Raw genomic sequence first — 23,317 nt, 5'->3', positions numbered from 1 at the left:
GATACTTTACATGAATTCCTATTATGATTCTCATTTAATGAGAAAGCTGAGGCTCACAGAGGTTAGGTAACCAGGAAATGATTTCACAGCGAGTAGGTAGGTGACAGAGCTGCAATTTGAGCCTAGGCTTGTCTCCTTCCAAACCCTGGGATTTTTCATCGCCCCATACTGCTTACCCACCTACCAGAAAGGACCAGCCAGGTAGAGGAAGCGAGATGCTCTAAGAGAAGGATTTCCTTGGGAACACCTGCCGGTGCTCACAGTGGAAACCCTCAGGTCGCCGTGGCACAGGCTTCCAAGCTTCTTCAGTTGTGAAGAATACAAAGACTACTTAGCTTGTCACGTTTTCTTTCCAGAGCTCATCTTCTTAAAACCTCACACCTGTTTTATAAGAATTCCACAAAGACTAACAGTAAATATACGCTATGAAGGACCCCATCTGTCTCAGAAGAGAGGTGCTTTTTAGTCACGGAATATAGACTTTTTACAGTTATTGTCTGTTTATTCTGCAGAAACTGCTGATTCTACAGGGCCTGGGAATTCCAGTGGGAAAACACGGATGGAATGTGTTCAGGGTGTGGGACTTCCTATAATTGTTGGAGTGGAAGAAAAGCTCATAGGAAGATAAATTCTGCCTGGATACTTGGAATAAAAATTCTGCTGAAGAATGGGTGGGAGGAGAATGATGACCCCTCAGGGAATAAGTTAGGTAACTGACTTCCCCCCCAGAAGCCCTGCTGGGGCTGGGATGCACGTATGCCTACTCTGAAAAGGTACCTCTCATTCCCTAGCACGCTCTCCCTCCCATGGAGTGTCCCAGGAGCTAGCTGGTGTTGTAGAGACGTTATCTTTACCGATCCTTTTAACCCTTCCCTGTATGGGGCAGGAAGACCACACCGCTGCCTCTCCAGTGACCCTTTCCCACTGTAAGTTTAACATAGAGCTCACCTCTCACCTTCTTGGTAAACCCCATCGGAAAGAAATGGCTCAGAGAATCAGCTGGCTATGGCATCTCATTGTGGCTCATTGATCACCGGGGGAGATTTTCTGGTCTAGCTGGAGACAGTTTTGCTTAATGAATGCCTATTATAGGCTTGGCACTGCACTGGCTGGAAGGAAGCCCTCTCCTCCACAACCTCTTGTTCCGCATGCCTCCGGAAGCTGGGCGCTCAGCACAACAAGGACGACCTTCCCACACGGAGAAGGGTCACCCTTTGGCTGATGGTCTTCAAGTCACTGCCTCCCGTGCTGGAGCCTACAGACAAGTTCCACAGGGCCCATTTCCTTCCTTGGTGCCTTTCAAAGTGCAATTAGGAGAGGCACGCCAAACATCTATCATTCTCAGGGTTAAGGTAGTTTGTTGAACCCATAGGTAAGAAGCTTGGCACTTACTCATTGAGAGAGGCTTTTTTTCTTTGGTTGATTGGTTTATGACTCAGGCAGCATTTAGATGTGGCTGATTTTGGCTCAGCCAGATCAGACATAAAGTCCCCATGTCCCTCTTCCTCATTCCCACCCCCACTGTAGATGTGCTTTCTGAGACTGGAGAATCAGCTAAGAGGTAAGGATGTCTGCTTCAAACATTATTTGGTTACTTAAAGGGATACGATGTTGATGGCTTCTTCTGTTTAAGAGGGGAAGTGGGAGAAGAGGTCAGATGCCCCTGACATTCAGGATTAGCAGATACAAACTGCTACACATAAAACAGATAAACAACAAGGTCCTACTGTATGGCCAGGGAACTATATTCATAACTTGTAATAGACCATAGTGAAAAAGAATATGAAAAGGAATATAAATATACGTATAACTGAATCACTGTGCTGTACACCAGAAGTTAATACAATATTGCAAACCAGCTATACTTCAGTAAAAAGGAAAAAACTATGCCAAAACCTCATGTAGATCTTATCTGTCCAGATGAGTCACTACTGAGAGAAAGGGCAAAGTCATTTTCTTCAGGGAGTCTGTACATTGTTTTCAGCCTGAAAAGAAGCAAAATACAGCTGGAGGGAGAGCACAGGAGGAGAGACAAAGAGTCTCCCAGCCAAGAGCCACGGCTGGGGGATCCCTAGTTACCTGAAGGCAGCACCGTGAGCACCACAGGCTGTGACTCATCTGACGCTTGGGCGACCCACTTGCTTGGGTTGCCATGTAGCTGCCACTCTGCCACCTTGCACCAGTACATGCCCGCATCCTCCATCTCCACCCGCTGAAACTGCAGGACAAAGTCTGTAGGGGATGAACGGTATGAGAGCAGGCGCCTCCTGAGCCCCTCTTCACCGTACTCCAGTGAGCCGTCCTGCTGCAGGTGCACCAGCATCTCACTTGCAGGATTTCCTCTGTTCCGGTACCACGTCGCAGAGAACAGGGAGGCTGGGCTGCCAGCACTCTCCAGGCTGCAGCGGATGGCCGCCTCTCTGTGCTCAGTGGCATTTTCTGTCCAGTACACTTTGGAGACACGTACCTTGCTTCCTAGGAAATAAAATGGCCATAAGTTAGAGAGGAACCCACACTTCAGATTGGACACCTCCTCTGAACAGTCCAGCTGTCGCTGAAGACGACATCAGGTCCTCCACTGTGAATGCTTTTCCTTGACCCCTGTCCTCCTTCCATATTTGCCAGAACATTGTCTACTGTGAATCAAGCCAGCCACTTCCCTTCTTCAGCCTCCCTCTTGCCTACTGGACCTGCCACGAAAAACCACCCAGCTTTGGTGGGCACTCTGTCCTGCTGCCCTTAATTCTCCCAGGTCAGCTCTCTCTTCTGCTTCCCAGAGGGGCCCTTCAACACTTCCAGCCTCCCTTCAAGTTGAATATGCCACCACTGCCCCTTTTTCTAAGCAAATGACCCTCCTCCCATACACTCAGGTGTGTCACCTCAGGTATAGACACAAGGAACGAGGAGGCTATCCGAGAGACCGAACATCTTTATCCATGTGTTAGAGACTACGTTGTTGGATTAGACTAAGTTTTAAAAAGATTTTGACATTTACTTTTTAAAAATGTTCCCCAGATCACCAGCAGGTGAGAACTTGGAAAGAAGGCTAGATTAGTTCCAACAAAACAAAGAAACTACAGTATGCACTAAATTTTCAACTCTACCACAAACAGATTTATTAATCTGTCTTGAAAAGAACAGCTTTGTCCAATCTGGGGTTCTTTTTTAGTTACCATCTTTACTCTCTCCTTCTCTTCATGGAGGAGCATGTGAAATAGTTTCTGTGGTCCTGTCTCTCCTTCTTCACCTCAAATTACTCCCTACTCCATTGCAATCAGCCTTCCAACCCCACCACTACACTCTGGCCAAAGTACCCAATAAAGGCTCAATTTCCCAGCTCAAGAGACCCTCTAGTCTTTTCTGTCCTCTCTGCGGTTTCTGCCACTGAAATCTGTTTACTTCTGAACTCTTCTCCTCTACTGATTTCAGAGAAAATATCCCTCCTGCATGTCTGACAAATCCTTCTCAGTACTGTTCCCTGGGGCTTCTTCCTTAACTCACTTCCCACACCAGGGTGCACAGCTGGCTACCCCCAGCCAAACACACCCAGCCCACAGATATGTCTTATTCGACATCTTCAGGATTTTAAGAGAATTTGAAATCATTATGGACATTCTCAAACTGAGAGATGTCACCAAAAAAGGTTTTAGGCATCCCTTGATGTACTAAAAGGTTGGACAGCACAGGGCCAGCGTTTCTGAATGGGAAGTGTTGGCTAGAGTCAAGAAGTGGTGTGCGCTTTGTAAAGAGGTGGGCACACCCTGTCACAGTTTGTCTTGGTACACCAGGAGAAAGGGGCGTTGGCCACACAGATGGAGAATGAAGGGTGCGTGAGTCTTGCGGGATGGCTAAGATGCGAACACCATGATGATGACGTGGGACATAAGGATGATTTGGGACATGCTGGGTAGGAGCCAAGCAGGAATGTGCAGCAGGCAGTTGGGTAGGAGGGCCTGGAGTTCAGGAGAAGGGGGCTAAGACTGAGGGCTGTTTCACTGAAGGTGGTAGTTGGAACAAAGGCAGTGTTTAAGTGGTTCTGAAGACAGCGGAGAGTAAGGAGGAAAATGGGCTTAGGTGTCCCTGAGGACACCTGCATTTAGCAGGGCGAGGAGAAGGGGTCTGGAGAACATGGAGAACGGGGGCCGGAGCGGCAGGAAGAGACCCTGGCGCCGGGTTACTACTTCGCCCCTGCTGCTCCCAACAGACTGAGAGCTCCTGAAGGCGGTGCCTCAGTGGATCCCTAACTGCCTAACCCATGGCAACGTTCATTATAATCTTATTTTTTGATGTTACATTGAAAATAGAATTTTCGGCACCAGACTGGATTAACTTATTTGCATCGTGCTGTTGGATCTTGGCCAGTTCCCAAACCTTAGCTGTGACATTCATTTAATTTTAATCAATGCTGGAGGTGACCGAACTAACACTGACAGATCTAATCAACCCTGCCCACGTTTAGACCACAGCGCTCATGGACCAGTGCAGAGGGATGGAACTCCTACTGCATTTTTAAAGGCCTCCTGAGGTGGAGAAGACGCCCTCACTAGGCCATTCCAACAGCTAACTGCTCTTATTTGCCTTATGTTTAGGCAGCCAAATGTTGAAAAGCAATTTCTCCACACATCCCTATAGAGTTGTACGGTTTCTGTTCACAGTGGGAGAAATATGCTTCGTGTTACTCTTTCTCTGCCAAATTACAGTAGAGCCCCACTGGAATGACACAGCTTGCTGTTACAGAGATCGGGAGATACGGTACCCCGGGTAGCTGCAGAGACCAGGCTGCCGGGCTGAGATGCAAACCACTCTCAGAGACTTGCTCCCGTCCAGCCACCTCCAAATCTCAGACCGACTCACCGTAAGTGACCCCTGTCTCCTCTGGTGGGCCACCCGGTCCTGTGGTCCTCGTGCAGGTGGCTACTATTCCTACAACTCTAGGTCACAGTTTCACCTTCATATAATCACTTCGTAGAACAGCTGCCCAAGAGAAGGCGGCAGTTCTGCAGAAAGATGTGTGAGGACACCCTTGGAGGTTTACCTGTGGGCCTGAGTTTCAATTCCGTTAGACCTGACTGCTTTTCTCCAAGCTGGTGCCAAGTGCTGTTTGCGGACCGGAGCCATTCCCTCACAGCGCAGTAGTATTTGCCCTGATCGCTGTCTTCCACGTTCAGAAGGTGCAGCTGAAACAAGCCTTGGGAAACTCTCTCGGCATGGAATTTTTGTTTTCTCCGTGGGCTCTGAAATTCGTCCCCATATTTGACAACATTGGTTCGGTCCATTTCCAGGATCTTCAGCCAGGATGCATCAGTGGAAATGGGATGGAAGTACCAAATAATGGCTAACTGGAGGTTGCCAGTGGACTGGGACAAGATGCTACATTCTATGTCAGTGTTAGAGTTGATGGAGATCTCTTGGACTTGACTGCTTGAATTCACTTCCAGCTTGCTCTCTAAATGAAAAGAATGGTAACAGTTACTTTCGTTACTTTGCTAGAAAAAGAGAACTAGAAGGCAGAAGGGACATGAGAGGTCAACAAAGGCAATGCCTCCTACATCCATCAGATGTGTGAATTCCCTCTTGAGCAGCCCCACTAACTGCTCCTGCAGCCTCCGAACAACTCACTAACTAACCAAGCACCCATTCCATCTTTGGACAGCTCTGCCACTAGAGAATTCTTTCTGCAATCAAGTTGAATTTTACCTCCCCATAACTTCTGCCCATGGGTCCTGGTTCTGCCCTTGCCCCGGAGGAGTGGGATGGGGAGGGGAGGGCGGGGAGGAAGCATCATCCAGCAAAGTCGATCTCTTCCACTTGATAATGCTTCAGTATTTGGGAACAGACATCTGTAGCATTTCATAAATCGAATGGTGAGCAAGTGGCCATGTAACACTTTGCCTGTGGGGTCACTATCCAGTGTACGTCTGGATTCACAATTTGCCTAAGCCTAGTTGTATCGCCTGCGAACATGCATAAACAAGAGGAAGCTGTATGTGAGCTATTAAAATTGTGCGTCTCTTTGCAGCCACTCAGCTGTGGGAACACTGTATGGATAGGTAGTCAACCATCCTTTAGCCCCGGAGATTTTCTGCTTTGTCAGAAAGATGAAGAGTAAAACCTGGCTTCCGAATCTTATTCTTAACTTCTTGCTGACATGACCAGTTCTACTCTGTAACGGCTTATTGATGTTGTCAGCAAGCCCCCTTACTCTTCCTTCCATAAACGTTTATTAAGCACATGCTATATTACGTGCCAGGCTATTCCAGGCTCTGTGGATGCCTCCCCTCAGTGGGTTTACCTCCTAGAGGGAGAGACTGGCACAGGCACAGCCGCTGAGAGAGGACAGGACTGTGTCACCCAAGCGGGACAGAGGTGTGCAGAGGTGGCCGTCCCAGCACACGGCAGGACCATCTAACCCAAACGTGGGAGTGGGGGGGGGGGGGCTTCCTGAAGGAGAGATCTCTAAGCTAAGTCTTAAGGTTTAATAGGAATTAATCTGATGGAGATATTAAGGGATTCCACACAAAAGAAGCAACTTGAACAAAGACTTTAAAGATGAGAGAGAGCGTAGAGTGCTTGATGAACTGCAGGTAGTTCCGTGTGGCTGGAGCTCAAGGTCAAGATGGACAGTGGAAGGACATAAATGTACCAAATTATAAAGGACCTTGCCTGTCATGCTATGGGAGTCTGGACATGAGGTGGACGTGGAGGAGTGGTGGACGACTCAGGTTTCTTACTTGGGCCACTGGGAGATGGTGGGGACACACAGAGAACAATGTAAGAGGAGTAGCTTGGAGGGATAATAATGGTGTACTTATGTTTTGACATATTGAGCGTAGACACGTCTTGGAGGCAATTGCATAGATGAGCCTGGAGATCCAAAGAAAAGTCTTTCAGGATAATGGGTTTGGGAACTGTTAATATATAGGTTGAATCCAGGGGATTAACCCACTCTGGGAATAAGCCCACTTCGGGGGACTGTACAGAACGAAAAGAGAGCTCACTGAGGAAGAAACCCAAAGGGAAGAATCAGAGGAGGGGGAGGATTCTGCAAAAGAGACTGAGAAGGAGCAGCCAGAGTGCTAGGAAGGAAACCAAGAAAATCCTGTGTTATTAAGACCAAGAAAAAAAGAAGTTTCAAGAAGGAAGGATTGGACCAACAATTTCAAATACCACAGAAAGGACAAGTAAGTTAAGGCACAAGTTAATCAGCAGGAGATCATTGCTATTCCCAGAAGTACCGCTCGGTAGCAGAGACAACACTGACAGCTACCACGTCTGAGCATCAGCTTGGCATGTCAGGCACTGTACCTGCCACGTCACCACCTTTAAATTGCACATCCGCAGTTTACACATGGGGTCACTAGGTTTGGACAGATTACACGTCTTGTGCAAAGTGATGCTGCTATCCAGTGCTCGTCAGATCTAAATGACAACAAAGGCTCTTGCACACTCTGCCGTAGGAGAATGGAAGTCTCGGAGCAAGACACACGGCACAGAATTTGCGAAGGTCATGTCTTACTTTTATGCTCTGTGCTCTAGGACCAACTGACAAAGAAAACCGTGTTGACTATAAACATAAATGTTCTAATCTTAAACAGTAACACAGAAAAATAAGTGGATAAATGTGTTCTAACGGAATTTCTATTACCCATACTACTAGGGGAGACATTCAAAACATTTAATGACCGTAAGGCATGGCCAGTGACCAATCTGAAAGAACGCCTCACCACTGACCAGCCTTAGGGTCCTTTGCTGTGCCACATCGTGCCCTTTTGTTGCTGAGTGGTGGGGACTGATGGGAAATGGGGAAGAGGCAACAGTTATTATTAGTCAGTGTGGAAGTATTTCAATGTTTTAACAACCAGCGTGCCCATTTTGTGCATATTAGCTTAACGTTAAACTGGATATCATTATTTTTTTGTTTTGCTTTTGTTTCTATTTCTGGTTGCTTTTTTTTAAATTGAAATACAGTTATTTACAATGTTTGAGTCATACAGAAAAGTGATTCAGCTTTATATATATGAGTGTGCATGTGTATATATGTGTGTGTATATATATATACATATACATATATATATATATATATCCTTTTTCAGATTCTTTTCCATTATCGGTTATTAAAAGACATTGAATGTAGCTCTCTGTGCTATACAGGAGGCCCTTGTTGTTCATCTGTTTTATATACTGTAGTGTGTATCTGTTAATCCCAAACTCCTAATTTACTCCCCTTCCTTTCCTGGATATCACTTATGTATGATGCTTACTTACACAGTACAAACATGAGGAGAAGGTATTTCATGCTTTAATTCTATACCTTACCCCAAACGGGAAAAATGTTTACTAAAAAAAAAAAAGCAAGGATTAATTTCAAGTGGTGTTCACCTGGTAGAGTGACGGCTATCCTCAGGGGGTGTGAGACGGCAGAAGCCCTCGAGGGGCCGTTTGTGTGAAGACAATGTCCACCATAAACTTCTACTTTACACTGATAAACCCCTGCTTCCTCCTCGGTGGCATCATGGATTAGGAGTTGAGAAAGAAACGAAGACTGTGAAACCTTCGTCTTCTTTTGGAACTGGGGTAGGAAGTCCCCCCATTCGATTGTGCCATTATGGGCAATTCGAACAAGCAGATCAAAGTCTCGAGACCCAGCTGGCTGGAACTGCCACATCACAGTGAGTGGAACCTTGAGGTCAGGGTAGCCAGCCCTCACGACGCAGGACAGGTCGAAGGTGTTTGTTAATTTCACTTGTGGTTGACGACTCAACAGATTAACTTGCAAACTTGACTCTGTGGGCAGAAATGTGAAACAGAATTTCAGACACGGTCATCAAATCCAGGTACAGGGCTCCCAAGTTTCCCTAGTCACCGCCTCGTCACACTGAACCATGTGTTCATACATTGGGAGTATCCAATATTTGGGGGTAGAAGTTGATTCACAGTACAGTCTGTCCTGAATTCTGACCTTGGTTTTCTAAAGCTGACCCTCTGCTAAGAGTGTTCTCAGCAGCGACAACAAACAGGCAGTGTTTCTCCGGTCTGCTGCTTAGACAGCTGCTGCTGAGTGGGTGGAGCGCTCCCCAGCCCCGCCGGCTGGCCTCGTCCCCTTACCCCGACTCTCGGGGGCAGTAATTCTCTTTCGCACATGCTGGGAGAGACTCTGCAATCCCAGGGCTGCAGCTGTCAGAAGCCTGAATGTACGAGGCTCAGCTCCAACTGGCATAACTCTTCTATGTAAGTCTACTCCAATTCATATGATTTTGTTTTTTAGCCTCGAATAACAACTTACAAGTTGCACTGGAAAGATGATCTGTATAAAGATGAGATCAGTGGACAGACACATGTGGTAGCCAGAGACTCTGTTCTGTCCTGGGGCACCTGTGCCATAACGAGGGACTCAGGATGACATACAGTCCAATTCCGCTGCATTCCACTGCAAAAGGAAGAGGCCAACGCTATGCAAGTTTAGGAAGGATTTCCCTGACACTTACTCAGAGGTTTCACAGTGACTGATATCTTCTGAGTCCAGTTCAGTTCTCTGCCCTGGTTCCGGGTCCTCTCAGACACCCTGCACTCGTACGTGCCGCTGTCTGTGACGGTGGTGGAGGTGATCTTCAGCTGGAAGCTGGCCCAGTCCATTTTCTCCAGCCTTGTGTTGCTGGGGTTATCGAGCTCGCCGTAGGAGGCACCCAGCTGCACGGTGCCATCCTGCCCCATGCCAGCCACAAACTCTGGCTGTGTCTGGTCTTGTGGGACGTGCCACCAGGTCACGGACAGGGGACTTTCAGCCCCATCTGCCTTGCAGAAAAGGGTTAACGTCTCTCCCTCCCACACCGCTTGCTGCTTGTTCTTGGTAGACACAACCACGTTTCTTGCTGTGGATTACAGATTTTAGAAGAAAAAAGTATTTCAAGTAAATAAAGTGAAATCTCATTAATTAGGACTTGGTTAGTTTGTGACAAATCAGAAGGATTTGCTAAACACTCAAACAGTGGAAACAAGACAGCAGAAAAAATACCAGGAGAAGCTTATTTACAGTTAAACAATTTATAATGTGCCCTTATTTTCAGTGACTTGTTCAATCAGCCGTCCTTTGGAACGTCTAGGTGGGAAAACATCTGCTGATATTTTGTTAAATTAATTCGGGTGGGTGTATGAGGTTGAAAGTAATCGAGATGTGTTTATTTAAATCTTTAGTTTTTTAGAATTCAGACTTTCACATTTCAAAATGGCCTTCCTCTGCTTCCTTATCTTTCCCTAATTACTATGTGTTCTGAACAGGGAAGTAGTATTGTTAGATTTCTGTTCAAAATACTGCCATTAAATAATTACTTGAGGAGGTGGGAAATGCACATATGTATGTTTTTTTCTTTTTTTTCAAATCAGATACTTATTCATATATATTGTTGGTTGAAGGGAGATCCTTCCTCTACCTGAACTATAGTATAAAACTATAAGTAAATGTAAATCTGGCTCCCAGATGGGAAATTCAAGGTGTGTAGAAAAGCAGATATTCCTTCAACAGACACTTACTGTTCAACGCCTTGTCCTGGGTGCTTTGTGGGGAATGCAAAGACTCTTCAGGAGCAAATGCACCCAAGGCAGCCCAGTCTCATGTTTAAAGCCAAGGTCCTTGGAGTCAGAATTATCCTGAGCAACACAGCCTCAATTTCCTTTCCTCTAAATATGGTGGCAATGACAGCGCCTCCCTTATGCACTGCTGCAAGGACTGAATGAATAGCACGTGCAAAGGGCTTAGCTTTGCTGGCAAAGGGAAGTACCCAGTAAAGGTGAGCTATTAGCATTAATGTGTGAAGATAGGCATTTTGTGAAAGCATAAGAGTTCAAAGCCAAAAGAAGCAAATAAAACAGAACTGGCATTAGAAACCTTAATAGGATCTAAATGAATTTGCAAATTGTTCTTCCCTGTTGAGGAAGGAGTTCAGTCTTCACCGCTTTATGTATAAATGTATATGTTACAAAGGCAGAATGAAGGCTAATGCCCATGAATAGGCTAAAAAGAAATACACACACACGTGTATATGTGCGTGTATATATATATATATATATATACACATATAAAAATACAACTTGCTTCTAAATTTGGGGTATTAGAAGATAATTACACTTTATTTTTTTCAAGTTAAAAATAGACTCAAAACTGAAGTTTAGAAATTAGAGGGGAAATTATTACTCATAATCTCATTACTGTAACTATTATGATTAGTTTCAACCAACTTCAATTTAAAAAAAAAAAAGTCAAGGTTCTTTAGTTCATTGTGGTCATTACAGCCTCTTGGTAAGAAGTAATAAACTTAGCAAGCATGCGTAAGTTACATAGTCATATTCGTAGTGAGTACCCCCTTCTGTTTAAAACAGTCATACAATGATAAAACTCTATGCATCATGGAAGTAAGAGTTTGACTTGCAAAATCAAATGCTCAACAGGATTCTTAATAAATCTGCTTAAAAAAAAAAAAACAACCATTTCTGTTTGTACATATTAGGCCCAGTTTGGACTCCAGCCTGCACAGAGGGTTATTTTTAGCTTGGGAAGGCCACCTACTGATAGGCTTGTGATCTGTGTGCCATGAAGCACACCTTCAGACCCCTTTGGCCCAAATTCCCGCGTCCTGCATTTGAGAGAGATTCGCTCCAGAGCTGCTCCAGCGGAGGCTGAAATGCATGAAGCTGAGATGTAGCTCTGTGTAAATATGTAAACACGCCTACGTAGTTTTGTCTGAATCCTAGAAAGTCAGACCAAATGTTTAGTGTGAAAACTAACACCAACACACTTCCTGGCTCTCCACTCTCGGCCAAATCGGTGCATCCTCACTCCTAGCAAATGGGGTGATGGGGAAGAGCACGAAAGGGAACTGTACCTATTTTTGGAGATGCCTCTATACAACAAGGATATTTTCCTTTTTGGCTTGTTTTTGTTTTTGCTTTTGGGCAATTCATCTTTCTAGACACTGAATTTAACACCCAGCCCAGAGAATTCTAATATTAGTTGTGGATTTATCTGTTTTCTCTCCACATGAAAAGCAGTGATTATTCAAACATATTTAAAGTCACCCAGCCTTCCTAAACTAAACAAGAGTGGAGTGCCCTTCCAGATTCAAGCCTACAGACACTCAGACCCATCTGGACAGGCGTCTCACCACATCTCAGCAACGTGCAGGCAAGAGAGTCTGTCCACAACCATCGACTTCTTTTCTTACTCTGAGTATTGCTTTGATGCAGAATTAAGACTTAGGATCCTTCCTTGTATCAGGTTAAAATAACAGAGAATTGATGAAAGCCACCTGCAAGCTGTCTGGGGGGAGTAGGAGGAATAACGTGGGTGTTTATTTCCCAGAAAGGAGCCCAGTGTAAGCTCTTTCTTCTTAACCCACTCAAAACACACACACATCGAAAACGACACAGGGCTTCATTAATACAGGTGTTCTCTACTTAAAGAAAACCCAAAGTACAAAAATTAGGAATAACAGCAAATAGAATCACAGAATCTTAGGCAGCAAAAGGAACTTAAGGACAGTCTAAGTGGATGCCATTAACTTATGGCTGAGGAAGCTGAGATTTGGAGAGGTAAAGAGCGTGGTGTGTTCGTGGACACGGCCAATTCGACGGCCCAGGAAAAGGACTTAGGTCTTCAGCTGGTTTGGGTGCTTTCCTTTCTACTTCACCTTAAAGTGATCTGATTGACACCTGACTTCAGGGAACTGCCACTGTGTCCATGAAGGCATCCTGTGTCACAAAGGAGGGCACCTAAAAGCAGCCCAATAGTGTCTGGTCCCAGCTTCACATACCTGCTGGCTTCCTCAGGTGCACGAGGCTGTCCGGTGACTGCTTGCTCTGAAGCACCTGCCAGGGGCCCATCTGAGCTCTTGTCACCTCTGCCACTGCACATCTGTAGGCACCTTCGTCCTCTGGGCCCACAGAGAAGATCTTGAGAGAGAAAGCCCTGGGGCTTAACTTTGAAACCTGGAGCTGCCCCTGATTTGCTCTTTCTTGGTAGTCTTTCTTCAGGCCCAGAACTCCACCGGCATCAAGGCGGGCCGTTTCAATATTATTGAAGAACCAAGTGCCCTGAAGCTGCGGGTTCTGGCCGCCGCCCACGACCAGGCAAATCAGTTCCAAGGGTTTCCCTTCAGGAACCGTGCTCTCAGCCGTAATGTTGACGTGAAAATCTCTCACTAGGAAACAAAAGCAAGGCAGGTATTTATAGAGAGGCCACTGCATCTGTCCTTTCAGTACCAGAGAGAGAGGGCACCTCCTGTCAGGATAGCACAGGGATTGAATTTCATGTGGGACATTAGTTCTGAGGAATAGGGAAGCCAAAGAAATGCCTAGAATCAAAAATGCCCTTGACTATTCTTTAATCACCCAGAAAGAAGAGATACGTGGTTTTCTGACTGCAATCCTATTAAGCAAGATAGTAAAAAGTATACAGCAATGTATCTTTTAAAAAAAAATTTTTATACTATGTTGGATTGATGTAAATTGTGATTTCTTGCGCTCCTTTTTGGCTGAGAATATCCAGTGGAATTTTCCAAAGTTAAAAGCAAATGTGATATGTGGCAAATCCACAGCTAACATCATACTTAACAGTGAAAAGCTGAAAGCTTTCCATCGAAGATCGGGAATGAGACAAGGATGCCCACTCTCACCACTTCTATTCAACATAGTATTGGAAGTCCTAGCCAGAGCAATCAGACAGAAAAAGAAATAAAAGGCAACCAAATTGGAAAAAAAAAGAAGTAAATCTGTCACTGTTTACAGATGATAGAAAAAGATGCTCACCACTAATCATCAGAAAAATGAAGATTGAAACCACAATATCACCTCACACCTGTTAAAATGGCTAATATCAAGAAGACAGAAGATGGCAAGACAGCAAGAGGATATAGAGAAAAGGGAACCCTAGTAACTGTCAGTGGGAATGTAAGTTGGCGTGGCCATTAGGCCAAGGAACCCAAAGGAAATGACATCAGTATCTCAAAGAGGTATCTGCATTCCTATGTTCATTATTCGTAACAGCCAAGATATGGAAACAACCTAAGTGTCTGTTGATGGATGAATGGGTGAAGGAAATGTGGTACATATACACAATGGAATATTATTCAGCCACAAGGGAAAAAGGATATGTTGCCATTTTGACAGCATGGGTTAACCTGGAGGACATTAAGTGAAATAAGCCAGACACAGAAAGACAAATACTGTGGAATCTAAAAAAGTTGAACATATAGAAGCAGAGAAGAGAGGGGTGGTTGCCAGGGGCAGGCGGGGTGGGGAAAATGGGAAGGTGCTGACCCAAGGGCACAAAGTGTTAGTCATGCAGGATGAGTAAGTTCTAGAGATGCACAGCATGGTGACTACAGTTAATAATACTGTGTGGTGGTGGAATTTGCTAAGAAAAGTAGATCTTAAGTGTTCTCACCACACACACAACTATGTGAGGTGATGGGTATGTGAATTAGCCTGATTATAGTCATTTCACAGTGCCTATAGATATCAAAACGTGCTGTACATCTTAAACATATGTAATTTTTATTTGTCTAAATAAATAAAATTTTAAAATAAAGACTGTTTTATATTTAAAAATTATTTTTCAAGAGAGGGAAAAAAGCACATGTGATGTGTCTCCATAGGACTACTTGAGTATAAGGTGGACACTGAAGGCCATCAGGACAATTTTTAATGGAATAGAATAACCCTCCTCCTAAAAAAGAAAGAAAGAAAGGAAGGAAGGAAGCAAGCAAGCAAGCTTCAGTGATCCGCCATTGCATCATTGCTTTCAGCATGGATATATATGGTTTTAGACCTCCTCCTACTGGACCAAAGCCCATGTAGAGAGACCAGGAATCACAATGGAAACTTCCAGTTTGCTTTGGTAAAACTGCCAATGGGTCACGAAGAGCGCACCATTCCGAGGAAAAGGGGTCAGGTGGACGGAGATCCCAGCACTGATCCAAGACAAGGCTTCATGTTGGAAACCAGTGTCTGTGGTGAGTGGGCTCTGGAGAGACACACTTGCCTTCAAACGCCAGGTCCACTCCTCACCAGCTGGGTGAGCTCAGGCGGTGCACTGAGCGGAGGCTCAGCCTCCTGTTTTAAAAATGGGGACTTGACTACTTGCCTCAGAGGGTGGTTTTTAGGACTAAATTAGATAATGGAGATAAAGCGCTTACGCAGAGGCTGGCAAGAATAGCAACAAAACTACTTCTGTGCATGGCTCGTGGAATCTGCCTAACATTCAACAGATTTTATCCCATATACAGCCTCCTGTGGACACAGCCCACACTGAATGTCCTTATTTCTGCTTCCCAGATGACAAAACCAAAACTTACTCAAACTTTCTAACTGATTTGTTTAGATGCAACAAAAGATACAAAAAAACAAAAAACAGAAAGATAACCGCCTAGTATCCATAACCAGCATATTAAGAAATTTCCTGAGAAGATCAATACCTGCCGGCTGGATCCTCAGAGTTGTTTGATCTGTCTGCTTTTTCGTGATGAAAGTCCAGGTTTCGTCTGGATCCTGAATCCATTCAGTTGCCTCACAGAACAGCTGGCCTTGATCAGCGGGCCGGAGCCTCCCTATGGACAGCCTGAAGGTGGCGACCCCAAGCTTGTCGAGCCGCACGTCCCCGGCTGCAAACCTCTCTGTGTATGAGAGTCCAGGGATCAACATAAAATCTTTGGAGAGGGAAATAATCTTGCTGGCTTGGCTTCTTTCTCCATCCTGCATCAGGTACCAGGTGACGGAGAGGTGGGTATGCTGAGCTGTGGCTTTGGATGCCTCGCAGGTAAGTTCTAATGGCTCACCTTCCTCCTTACTGAGAGTCTGGGGAGTCATGGCAACAGAGAGGGTATCTGGAATAACTGGAAGCAGAGAAATGATGGTAACTGACGGGTCCAGCACCTGTCAGACTGGCCTCCTTAGGTGAAGATGGCGCCCTGCCCCGCCACCTGTAACGCACATACTTGGAGTTGCTTTTCCACCAGCCATCGGCTCTCCCTATTGTCAACAGGAACATTGGCAACTATGTACATACAGTCTATGGAACTCAGCAAAGCTAATAGTTCACTGATGTACTGATCCTGATTTCACATTTTTAGCATAGGCTTGAATCAATTTAGCTACTCAGACACAGAGGTTTTAAATGGGAAAAGCACTAGGAGCTAGAAGACCTATATTCTGATCCTGTATTTGTCCCTATTTGACTACATGAACTGGAGCAAGTCATTGCACTTCCCTGGGCTTTACCTGCTCCTTCATAAAGTTCTAAAAAACCTGTTATAATCTATCATTCAGAGCCAAAATGCAACCCTTACAAAAGTTTTGATAACCATCCTACTACCCTACCATTCTCTTCTTCCTCAAAGGAAATCACACAGCCTCCGCTCATGTGAAAGCAACACTCATATTCCACAAGGAATATTTATTGAGCATCTACTCAGTGCTAACTGCTGTGTTGCGGGGTGAGGTGAACGTTCTCTTCTCATGGCACTTGAGGTGGGTAGGAGAGGGTCATATATAACCACATGAACCGGGTGAGTGCTAATCACAGTGGTGGGAATAGAGCATCAAGAAGGAACAATGATGGGAATACTTTCTGAGACAGTCAAGAATGGGTTTCACAGAAGAGGTAATATGTAAACTGGGTTCGGAAGTATATGTAGGAGTTTGCTAGGCTGAAAAGGGGAGGATAAGACATTCTAGGCAAAGGGACAAAAGAGTAATTGCAAGGACTATGGCCCTCTCCCCAAAGGTAAATATGCTGGAGAATGGTAGTTTGAGAATAATTATTTCCAAGACTTACTTCCTATGATACTCTATGAATTTTATATATATATTAATATACACTAAATGCATTATATTGATACCAGCTCTTCTAGCTAAGTTAATAGTCTGCGTCCAAGAAGAGACATAACATGTGAAGTCCCCAAGATCTGTCTAATGGCGTTGCATTATCAACCTATGGAGAGCTGCGGGCAAGGTCTTGGAAGACCACATACTCTCTAACTCTTCATGACAAAGTTGATTGGAAACATGAATTGAGAGTTTTAGAGAATATGAGATACCTATTTGTGACAAACTCCAAAATATCAGAGGGGTACATGGCTCTTTTGCCAAAACAAACAGCACAGTGCAAAGCCACGTCACACTGCAAGGCCTTGTGATGAGGGAGACACTGGCTTCGCAGGGGCTGGCTAGCAGAGGAGGGCACCCGGCTTACCAATGAGATTAGTCTTCGCACTGTAACTGCCATAGTATCTTTCATCAGTGTTGGGTGTGTGACACTCATACTCGCCGGAATCCTTCATCTGGAGCTTTGAGATGTGCAGAAAGATCGAGTTACCCCGGACCCTCTCCACGTAGATTTCCCTGCTCCGCACCCGCTGTGCATACACTGCGTAAGAAAAGGTGGCATCCAGGGTGCTAATGATCTGGATTTCTTGGGCCGGGGCTGTCGGCAGGTAAACAGACCACTGGAAATGCTGCTCAGAAGGTCCCTGGTAGCCAGTTACATTGCAGCCGATGCTGACAGGGTAACCTTCAGCTCTGAACAGCGGTCCTTTCTGAACTGTTACTTCTCTCTGGCCAATGGTGAGCTTAGCTTACAAGTAGGAGGAAGAAAGGGAATAAAAACAGATTAGTGCTCCAGCTCCCAACGCGCCACATTATGTAGTTGCCTTTATTACAGTTCTAGTAAATGAGATCGCAGGTTATTAGCTATCATCAACTCAAATGTTCAACACCTTCTTCAGGCTGAGGAGCAGTGGAATGGCTTGATGAGTTCATTGTTTTTTTATAACTTTAACTTCCACAGGAATCTCTAGTCTCTTAAAGAAAAAAAGTTCAGCTTCATCAATGTAACATGACCACCTCCATAAAACATATCTGCTTATCTAAGTGCACCTAAAGTAAATATGATATATGATAATTCACCACTTCCATTATTTTACGGGAAAATTCGGCATGTACTTCCTCAATTTCTGGATACCTGTCACTGAGCTCTTCTCACAGAATTGATCACTAGGGCGGCAAAGTCTATGGCACTGTCCCTGGTGCCATGTTTTTCCTGCTGGTTGGCTGGAACTGTTTGCAGTTCCTGGCCAGGTCTGATGCAAGACTAGCTAAAATTAGCATCTGAAGACGCAGCAGAACTTCCTTTCTATACCGTGAAGGGGTTTTGGTTTTGTCATTTTTTTAGAGTCATTACAGCTTTATTGAAAAGCCTGTAAGAGATGGCTGTCAAGTCCAGCAGGATCTGGGATCAGACTGATTTCAGTTGTTCTCTTACCAAAGGTTTTCAGTTGGGGACCACTATGGAATGTGTCCAAATCTCAACCATTTGGTTCAAAGGAGAAAACATTATTCAAAGGTAACATTTCCTTTGACATACACATTTTCAAAAGCAAGACATTTTAAGAAATTAAAGTGTGTTTAGCTGACTATACTGCAATAAAAAATAAATTAAACGTATGTGTTTATGTTAACATTAAAGGCCAGTTTATTTTGTGTTACAGAAAGAACAAGGAACAAATGCAGAGACGCCACGAGGGTGAGCTAGCTCTTTGACTCGGGGCTGAGGGCCCAGTGGAAAGACATCAGGAGTCCCAACGGGAGCAATTGCTGGAATTAATGGAATTAACAGAAGAGAGTTCATAAGAAGATATGGAAGAAGCAGAGCATCTGTTGAATTGTCTGAATCCACAAGGACAAAGAATAAAGACCAGAGTGAAAAAAAAAAAGGGAGAGAAAGGGAATAACATTACAGACACCATGATAAGGCCGAGTATAGGAATCTGGGAATGAAAACAATTCTGATAGGAGCGGATCTACAAAAAAACAGGGAGAAAGGGTAAGTGGTCACCTGATGGAGTCAACTAAAAATACTCACGCAAAACTGGAAAACAAACATCCAATCAGCCAACCACACACATTTCCAGTAATAATTTAAAATATACTAGCTTATTCATAAATCCCAGTTAACACTATACATTTATATCAAATTTCTTGTAATAAGCATCTAGGAATAGCAGTTAGACCATCCGAGAAAATTTGAAAATATCACTTACCAAAAAAATTATACTACAGAGGGAATTTATTTTTGGGGGGAGAGAGGTAATCAAGTTATTTATTTTTTAAATGGAGGTACTGGGGATTGAACCCAGGACCTCATGCATGCTAAGCGCACTCTACCACTGAGCTACACCCTCCCCACTACAGAGGCAGTTTAAAACATTGTCAGCAAAGCCAGCCAGTCTTAGACACACGTCTGAGAGAAAAGTGAGCAGTGTGCACCAGGCTACACATGCAAGAGCATCCACAGCAGCACTGTTCACTATCACCCCCAAACTGGAGGCCAGCCCTATGCCCATCAACAGAAGACAGGACAGACTGTGGTACGTTCATAAAATGGAATCTCATACAGAAAGGAAAGTGGATGAATTGCAGTTGGTTGCAGTAACACGGATGACTGTGTTTAAAGATTCAGAATACTTTAGAATCTTCTTGACTAGATACAGAAAGACTCTATACAAAATTGTTTAAAAGGCAGTACCACACCATCACCGTATTGTTTAGTGATACAAATGTAAGGGGTAGAACCATTAAAAAAAAAGCTAGGAAGTGGTTATCATGAAAGCCAAGATTGTGCGTGCGTGTGTGCATGTGTGCGTGCGTCTGTGCGTGTGTGTGTGTGTAGAGGGTTGTGATCAGGATGGGGTGCACGGCAGGGTGGGTGGGTGCTTCAAGCATCCTAGCAATGTTCTGTTTCTTGACCTGGGTAGTGATTACATGATTTTTACTCATTTGTTAAACTGCACATTTATGTTTTATTAACTTTTCTTATGTGTTATACTTCACAATAAAGAAGCCTTTTAAAAATATGGTTTCTGAGGTACCACTAACAGGTTTGTATCACAACATGTTTCCACAGTGTTATTTTTGGTGGCTAGGCAACACTTCCTCAACATTTTTAATGACTTTTCAGAGAGATGGGTACCACATTTGAAACATTTTATTGTGAAAACCAGCACTGTGTTTTCTACTGCTTTATTTGCTAATTCAATAAATATTTATTCAACCACTTGTAGTGTTTCTGATATTTCGGGAACTAAGATTTGAAGATGAGTTTGGGGTAGTTTCTGACTTCTTTATTTTACAATTTAGTCAAGTGGGTAGTCACCTCTCCTGGAAAGAGATATGGTAAAAGTGCTTTGAGGAATTCAAAGAAAGGAGAGATTGCATTTTGGGGGAGGAAAATAGGTAGGGTATATGAAAGAGATAGTGTTAAAAATGGACCTTTGAGAATTGGAAGGATTATGACAATTTCAGAGGGGAGGCAGGACCTTTTAGGTGAAGGAGTCTTTATGACAAGACTGTACAAGTAGTAATCAAAAGAACTGTTTAGGAAATAGGGAGTAATTAGTTGGATTAGAGGAAATGTAACATAATGATTACATGAAGATTAATAGAAGGCGGTAAGATTGGGTAGGAATTTTGAGTCCAAAGCGTGAAGGACTTGAGTATCACGTTTAAAAGTTTGGGATTGATTGATTAAGCAATGGGGAGTCCACTGCAAGTGTTTGAAAGGTCTTAGGAAAATTAACCTGACAGTGTGTCGGATGATGGAGTTAGAAACAGACATCAGGTAATTACAGGTGCCCAAGAGAGAAATGATGAAGGCAATAGAAATGGAAAGAAAGGGGCTATAATTTAAGAGCCACTGTGGAGATAAAAATCTATAGAGTCTTTTCAGTGTCTTGGATGCTTGGAGGTAGAAGGGGCGATGGAGGGATGGAAGGCAGGAAGAAGTCAAAGATGACACCAGGTTTTGTAAGGGTGACTGAGAGTAATGATGCTGTTAATAGAAACAAGGATATCAGGAGGAGATAATTCTGTGTGCTCAAGGATGAAGGGGAAGATAATGCATTTAATTTTGGAAATACTAAATTCGAGTGGCACAGAATAGACAGGAAGGATACCCATCAAACATTAGGAAATAATATTGAAATATATACAACTGCACTTCAAAATCTACTCAACCTTTTGAAAATATTTGCCATCTAATCCTCTAAAGAACTCTGTGATATTCCCATATTTAGCAATGTCAAAGTTGTAAATGGTGGAGCCAGACTTGAATTTGACATACAAATGTCAAATTCCTGGCTGTCTCCATTGTTTCTCACTGGTTCCTATAAATGCTTGTTTGTAACTAGGGAGCGTTCTGGGCTGGAGATGGGGATTAGGTCAGTTACATTCTGGGAATGTACTGGGAAGTGTCAGGGAAAAGAAGGAGAGGGCTAGAGAGAGACTGCTAGAGAACCTCTCTATTTAGGGGGTAGGATGAGGGACAACACCTACAGAAGGAAGAATTAGGGAGGTGGGAGGGCAGCCAGGACAGCAGCTTGAAAACCAAAGGAGACAAAATATTCTGAGAAGAAAGAGACTGTCGGTATTGCTGGATGCTGCGGAGAGGGTAAGAACTCTAAAGGCGGGGGACGGTCATTTTAGCTTGATGATGAGGATGTCCGTGGAGATCTTTGTAAAAGAGATTTCAACAGAGCAGAAGCAGAGGATTTCAAGGGTAAGAAGTGACTGGAAGAAACATAAAGTACTTCAAGAAGTTTCATGGAGAAGGCAAACAGAAAAATAGGGTGGCAGTTAGAGTTGCTGGGTAGGGGAGAGCAGTGAGGGCGAGGTGGACGCAGGCACCTCTGCATATTTATGAGCAGAGGAGCTGGAGAGGGTAGAGGTGGATAAAGCAAGAGAGGACGATGAATAGAGTAAGGTCTTAGAGGCATGAGGTCAAGAACATGATTGGGAGGATACTGCTTTCTCAGAAATGCAAAAGAAACAGTGGGGAGGTTTAACAGGTATTTTGGAGGTGGAAAGGAATGACTGACAGAGGCCAATTCAAATGGTTACGCATTGGGATCATGCCCTGAAGCATCTTATTATAAATCTATTTTCTGCGGGATGCTGCACATGTCTCTCCTCCTAAAAATACCTTGGAGCACTGGCCCGTTGCTTTCTGTTTTAATGGACAGAGGTTCAGGAACCTCTGCACAGCAGGTCAGATGCTTGTTGACTGATGGGTGCACAGCTTGGCACTGACAGAATGCAGTGGAGTCACAGTTTTGAAACACAAAGGATTCCCTGCTGGTACTGGCTTTTTTCAAAAACATCACTGGGATTGCCAAATTTTCTGTTTCAGTATTATTTGAATGGAAGCTTTTAGACTGAACTATATAAAATGGTCTACACTTGACCATTATGATACACAAAAAAACCACAACTTTAAATGATTCCACCTTATACAAAACTGACCTGGAGAACATTAAACACAACAAGAAACTTCTCTTTCTTTACATCAACAAAAATCCCGTATGCTTGGAGGCTGAGAGCACTTTTGTCCATAATTTAGTAAAATTTTTTTTTTTTTTCATGAACACAGTCTCAGTGAGACAAACAATAATAGCCCCTTCCCAGGACCCTCCTATGTTAATGGTTTTTATTTGCAGGGCAGCTAATCAGGGTGAAAGGTGACAGACCAAGTATACAAAGCTAAGTCCAAGAGCTCATTTATTCATGACATTAACCACATCTAGTCCCATATTCTCACATGATTAATCAGTCTTCATATTCATTTTATTTTATTTAAAAAATTTAAAAAAATATTTCATTTTATTATTTTATTTTTTGCGGGGTGAGGGCAGTAGTCCTATTTATTTATTATTAGGTTTTTTTTTTTAAATGGACTGGGGATTGAACCCAGGACCTCATACATGCTAAGCATGAGTTCTACCATTTGAGCTAAACTCTCCCCCACCTATTTATTTTAAAAATTAATTAGGACAAAGTATACATTTCCCAAACAATGTAGTTGGTCAGTTGATCATCATTTAATTAATTTCCTTAATTCCCTACTCTGTATTCATAATGACAAATAGCAAGCTTCCACAGTTTTTTTTTTCTTCAAATTACTTCCTGATTGATGTGTTTTTCACATAAAAACATATAAAATTAGTGCTGAGGATGAGTCTAAATTCCGAAGAAGTAAATACGTAACCCAGTTTAGGTAATTCTTTAAATGGGCTATGAAAGGCATCCAGCTTCCCCTTTTTGAACCTTGGTTATTACATTCCTTCTCTCAGGCCTTTCAGCTTACTCATCAGGAGGAAGAAAAAAAAAGAGAGAGAATTTGCAATCATCTGACTTGTTGCACAATGTAAGCCCAGCTTCCTCCTGTATGCAGGCCAGACACACAATTCACATACACAAAGCACAGACACTTGAGCATCAC

At 43.7% G+C, this 23,317-nt stretch overlaps 1 protein-coding gene across 2 annotated transcripts in view; it reads right to left on the bottom strand.

The window, feature by feature from the left end:
- CD101 (CD101 molecule) overlaps positions 1-23,317 on the bottom strand; it is a 35,537-nt gene that overhangs the window by 6,790 nt on the left and 5,430 nt on the right. For both annotated transcript variants that reach the window (XM_064488877.1, XM_064488878.1), the window contains 7 exons: positions 17,240-17,620; positions 15,465-15,881; positions 12,804-13,190; positions 9,486-9,869; positions 8,380-8,784; positions 5,036-5,446; positions 2,080-2,475 (listed from right to left, as the gene is read on the bottom strand). In XM_064488877.1, the coding sequence (XP_064344947.1) occupies positions 2,080-2,475; positions 5,036-5,446; positions 8,380-8,784; positions 9,486-9,869; positions 12,804-13,190; positions 15,465-15,881; positions 17,240-17,620 (2,781 nt within the window). The remainder of the gene's footprint in view (positions 1-2,079; positions 2,476-5,035; positions 5,447-8,379; positions 8,785-9,485; positions 9,870-12,803; positions 13,191-15,464; positions 15,882-17,239; positions 17,621-23,317) is intronic.

This window comes from Camelus dromedarius, chromosome 9, assembly GCF_036321535.1.
Source record: "Camelus dromedarius isolate mCamDro1 chromosome 9, mCamDro1.pat, whole genome shotgun sequence".
Lineage (NCBI taxonomy): Eukaryota > Metazoa > Chordata > Mammalia > Artiodactyla > Camelidae > Camelus > Camelus dromedarius.
The sequence above is the reverse complement of the archived record's forward strand: the minus strand, read 5'-3'. Positions and strand labels throughout refer to the sequence as shown.